The 5,645-nt window shown below is 45.4% G+C and overlaps 1 protein-coding gene and 1 pseudogene across 2 annotated transcripts; one reads left to right on the plus strand and one right to left on the minus strand.

Moving 5' to 3' along the window:
- Positions 1-449: 449 nt before the first annotated feature.
- On the minus strand, positions 450-3,184 carry LOC147973772 (uncharacterized; annotated as a pseudogene). The gene is made up of 2 exons (XR_015603686.1): positions 2,456-3,184; positions 450-2,363 (listed from the first exon to the last, which is right to left on the minus strand). The product of XR_015603686.1 is annotated as an uncharacterized LOC147973772 (transcript).
- A 605-nt stretch (positions 3,185-3,789) lies between these two features.
- LOC147973773 (GDSL esterase/lipase At1g71691-like) lies at positions 3,790-4,971 on the plus strand. Its single transcript, XM_087524783.1, has 2 exons — positions 3,790-4,231; positions 4,383-4,971. The coding sequence occupies exons 1-2, from the start codon at positions 3,790-3,792 to the stop codon at positions 4,604-4,606; spliced, it is 666 nt and encodes a 221-aa protein (XP_087380909.1). The 3' UTR covers positions 4,607-4,971.
- Positions 4,972-5,645: the final 674 nt, after the last annotated feature.

Consider the following 5,645-nt stretch of genomic DNA (forward strand, 5'->3'; position numbering starts at 1 on the left):
GCCTTCTTTGAACAAAAGAATTGAGACTTAATGGTTTTTCTTCACACCTTTGACTTTGAGCCTGCCCTTGATTTTCCTCCAAGATTCGCCACTGCTTGGGAACATGGTTGATGTGGTGAATTAGTGATGCAGAGGTAGTTTTTTTCTCACAAAAATCATGTCTGGTATGAAACTGGTAATTTTGCAAATGGTCTTCTCATATGCTCGCTTGTTTAACTTAGAGTCTACTTCTTAACCATGTTTTGGATGCTCTGGCTCATAGATATCACACTTTTGCAGATGGCCTTCTTGTATACCCGCTTGTTTAATTTAAGAGGCTGCTTCTGAGTCGTGTTTTGGACAGGGGCGGAGCCACGATTTCACCATGGGGAGGGCGAGGAACACATTGAAGCACACATGAGACATAACACAAAAATATTTCAAGTCTTGAATATTGTATCGATATCAAACATGTAATAGCATAAGCTTTACAATAAAAAGACTACATTTCTACTAGTTTGAATGCAGATCTACGCCCCCCAGCCGGTCGATCAAACAAATCAATAATCTCATTAACATTGAACTTTGCAGCTATTTCCTTCCCAATGTATACAACCATGTAAGGTCGAAGAAAATCGTCACCCATTTTACTTCGGAGACGTGTCTTGATAATCTTCATTGCTGAAAAAGCTCTCTCCGCAGTTGCAGTTGATACCGGGAGAGTGATGACCAAGCGCAATAATCTATCAACCATTGGATACACAGAGGCTTTACCTGTTTTATGCAATGCAACGGTCAAATCAGCCAGTGATGACGAAGAATTCAGCTCTGGATGGTTGCAAACATCTAACTGATAGTGTGGAAGTTGTGACTCCAGGCGAGCCTGCTCTTGACTAGAAAAATCCGCTAGATAGAATTTGTCCACAAGCATGCAAATCTTTGATATGTCAAACGAGTCATGCCTTGGATCCAAGGATGCACAGAGAGTCATTAGCTCTGTTGTCTGAACGCTAAAACGGTCATTTAGCTCAACCAGTTGTTGATCTATCGCCACATTGAACACATCTGCTTTGTAGTGGTGAAGCACCGTGATGTTATTATGTTTATTCCGAGACTTAGTCACATCAACATACCTGTAAATTACAAATACAGTATATGTGTTAGAGTAAAGCATATGTGATCAATATTATTCTATTATACAGTAGAGGAAAGGGAGTAAGGGACATACTTGCGACTCATATCGGGGATCTCAACTTCATGCTTCACACAAAAGGTCTTAACCTCCTCTATGAGAGGTTCCCATCCTTCCTCTCTTAGATCAGCGAGGAGCACCTTAGTGTTAGAGAGTGTATCTAATGCATTCAAAATGTCCATAGATTTCTTCTGGAGTGTTTGGCACAAGACATCTGTGATTTTCATAATCCTCTCCATGAGGTGCAAAATGAACACAAAATCAAAAAAAAACAATTATCCTTAGGGCGCTTCCAGCATCTCCACGGGAATATTGTGTCACCGAACGATCATTCGCTATACTTCGTAGGACTGTAATTGTGGCACCAAACATCTTCCTCAAGCTCCGAATTGACTTGAAGTGCGAACTCCATCTAGTGTCTGCTGGTCTCTGTAAAGAACCTATCTGGTTTGCCCCTTTTCCCGTATCAAGATCCCCCAGTTCAATTTCACGTGCAATTTCGGTGGCTTGATTTGCTAGTAACTCATCATTGCGTTTAGGTGAAGCACTAACAACATTTATGACAAATTTGGCATGTTGAAAAAAATTATGCACTTCATGTACCTCTCGTGATGCTGCAACAAGGGCCAATTGAAGCTGATGCGCCATACAATAAATGTAATATGCATAAGGGCACGCCTTCAGAATTAAAGCCTTCAATCCGTTCCACTCCCCTCGCATATTACTGGCCCCGTCATAGGCCTGACCTCTGATATCTTCCACATTTAAATTGTTATCTGCTAGAACAGTGCAAATTGTCTCCTTGAGAGTCAATGCAAGAGTGTCATTCACATGAATGACATCAACAAAACGCTCCTGTATGAACCCTTCAGTATCAGGAAACCGGAGGACCAACGCCATTTGCTCTTTCTTGGATTCATCGCGAGCTTCGTCAACCATTATACAAAATTTGCTATCACCAATTTCTTCTCTAATTGTTCTTTGCACCTTTCGAGAAAGTATAGCAAGAATTTCCTCTTGAACCTGATGAGATGTGTACTTTGCGTTTCCAGGAGCATTTTCCAAGACAACATCTTTCACCTCCTTGTTATAAGAAGCCAAAAGTTTTACCAGTTCTAGGAAATTACCCCGGTTAATGGATCCCGGAGATTCATCATGCCCTCTAAAAGCACAAGCCTGGAATGTTAACCACCTGCATCATGTCATATAATTGTTTTGTTAGGATACTACAAGATATAATATTTTAATTATTGTAACATAAGATGGAAGAAAAATATTGCTTACCGGATGGAATCAATTGTAACTTTGAGCCTTAGCCTTGCATCTAAAATCGTTTTTGCGGTTGCTTTCCCATACACCTTATCAATATGAGTCATGCTGTTTTTGAAATTATCATAACAACGAACTGAGAAGTTATGGGCTGAACCAGCATCTTTACCCATATGAGTTAAAAAAAGCACACTCTTTCCCATTATTCACCTTATTCCACCTATGAAAGCCCAAAATAGTAAATGTTTCTGAGCCGCACTTCCCAATCGGCTTTCTTGAGAAGAGGAAACAATGGAAGCAATATGCACGCTTTGTGTAAGGTGAAAACTCAAGCCATTCAAAATCCTTGAACCAACTGTACTGGAAACGCCGACGATGTTTTGGTGGATCATCATTATATGGATACTCTCTCATGTATGGCATGTATCGGCCTTCAGAAATATAGAATTGGCATGCTTCATTTTGCTTATCAAGAGGGAGTTCCCAAATCTGTTTGCGCTTTCCAGGGTCTCGCTCGAATGATGTGCTTCCGATTCTTTGTTGTTCTAGAACTTCTACTTCTACAGATGCCTCAATATTTTGCTTGGGGGGTGGCATATCGACTGAACTGAGATTGGGGACACTGTTATCAGTGGGTTGCTCTGTGACATCGACCTCCACGGTTGCATTTGCATTTTCAACTGTAGAGTTTGAAGCAATTGGCTTGAAAAAATTACTTATCGGTGGTGTCTTCTTCTTCCTCATGACCTATGCAGTTCTTATATAAATACAAAGCAGATATGTAATCTGGAATTGATGTGACAAGTGCCAAAATATACTAAGTCACTAACCACTAAGTAGTAAGTACTAACAGTTGATCAATTGATTTATTGAATCAAACTGACGAGTAGTATGAACCTGACAATAATACCTCCTTCTCTGATCACGGGACAGGATCAGTTAGGAATTCGGTGTGGGCTTGTGGCGATTCCGTGCGGCTGCCTGTACTGGATTGATGCGCGGTCGGCGGCAGCTTCGCGAATCAGCAATCGACGACGGGCGAAACACGGCGGCGCGACGCCCGGCGGCCGGCGTCAATGAAGCCCTAGCGCCAGCGGCTAGCGGCGCGTCGCGGACGAAAGAGTCCAGGTCTCCAGGAAGCTAGTCGCGTGCGTGTCGTTCATCGTTGATCGATTGAGATGTGGATGCTACCAGCGTATACATGCGTAGTATGCAGGCTGCAGCCTCGGCCCTTGGCCCTTCTTGCGTTTTGGGCTTGACATGAGTTTAGCCCATGCACTAAATTAGTACTAGTCCCCGCTGGAATTCGTTGGGGGGGGGGGGGGGGGGGGGGGGGGGGGGGGCGAACCATGGGGGGTTGGACCAAGGCCGCCATGGAGGCCAGGGTGGGGAAAGCCGCGGCGCGCGTCCTGCTCTCGAGGTCCTTCTTCCACTTCAGCGTCGGCAGCAACGACATCTCCGTGTTCGCGGCCGCGCAGCCAACGGGCGACGTCGCCGCGCTCTACGCCAGCCTCATCTCCGGCTACTCCGCCGCCATCACGGACCTGTACGGCTTGGGCGCGAGGAAGTTCGGGATCATCAACGTGGGGCTGCTGGGCTGCGTGCCGGCGGCGCGGGCTCTCAGCGCGACTGGCGCGTGCAACGACGGGCTCAACCAGTTGTCAGCCGGCTTCAACGACAAGCTCAGGTCCCTCATGGCCGGCCTCGCCGCCCGGCTGCCGGGCCTCGACTACTCCCTCGCCGACAACTACAACCTCTCGCAAGTCACCTTCGCCAACCCAGCGGCATCCGGTACGTACTCCGTACCTTACTTCTTTTCCATGGATACGGATGAGTACTTGATTTGCAAATACCTAACTTCTGGAAGGAAGTTAAACTCTTAATGATGAGCATTAGCAGCAAGCACTTGTACTAATCCACGTGATTTGATTTGATTGTGCAGGGTACGTGAACATAGACAGCGCGTGCTGTGGGAGCGGGAGGATGGGAGCGGAGAGCGACTGCCTGCCTAACTCCACGACGTGCGCCGACCACGACCGCTTCGTCTTCTGGGACCGGGGGCATCCCTCGCAGCGCGCCGGAGAGCTCAGCGCCGCCGCATACTTGGACGGAGCGGCCGGGTTCACCGCGCCCATCAGCTTCGATCAGCTGGCCCGCAAGATTTAGCTACCTAGGTCGGCATGCACTCCACACGCGCATGCTACTCGTGCACTCCACGCGTTCATCATCCACTTATTTTCTTTACAGATATATATATATACTACTCCCTCCGTCTCAAAGTAAGTGACTCAACTTTATACAAAGTTAAATCAGTTATTTTGAAACGAAGGGAGTATAAAGCTACTACTAGTAGATTAAGAATTAGCCACGCAACAGAGTGATTCAGAACGTCTGAAGGCGAAATATGTGTAAGCACAGTAAGGAACCTGTCTGGTTCTGATGTTGCGCAGGGAAGAATAAACAACACTATAGTAACATGTTAAAATGTTAAATGATAAGGTCAATAAAGCGGAATAGAAGTCTCTTGTCAACGTCGGTTTCTCCTGTCTACAGATTGGTCTCTGAATTAATTACTATCTGAAATCATTTTTGTACGGTGAAATATCTGAAATATTCTTGGTTATTTTACGTGGACCTGTTTTTGGAGTTGTGATCATACAAAAATACGGGCTTATGGTTAACTGTTGTGGTTTACAATCAATATTAGCCATTGACTTATGACTAGAAACCACCCAGTGATGCTAAAGCTAATGCTAATCAAGAACTTAGAGCTCATTCGGTTTGGAATTTTGTTAGGACTCCCACATGATCTTCACCCATGAGATTCCCCCCTATGTTTAGGAATCGTGCCATAGGAATGAAGGAATCAGGCTGATGCTAATCAAGAACTTAGGAATTCTATTGGGGTTCTCCTCCCATCTGTTTGACATTCTAAACACATCGGTCTCCACCAACACAATCTCGGCATCCGTGTCTATGCGCGAGTCTGCCGCTTCCTGGAGCATCACTGTTGTTTACGGACCTCAGTCTGACAGTGACAAAGCCGCTTTTATTGAGGAAATTAAGGGGATTAAATCTGCAATGCTCCCATCTTGGATGCTGCTAGGGGACTTCAACCTGATTTGCAAGGCCAAAGATAAGAGCAACGACTCCATTAATAGGAGACTTATGAATGCCTTCAAGTCGGCTCTGAACACACTGGAGG

This window comes from Triticum urartu, chromosome 5A, assembly GCF_056163025.1.
Source record: "Triticum urartu cultivar PI428250 chromosome 5A, HENAU_Tu73, whole genome shotgun sequence".
Taxonomy (NCBI): Eukaryota; Viridiplantae; Streptophyta; class Magnoliopsida; order Poales; family Poaceae; genus Triticum; species Triticum urartu.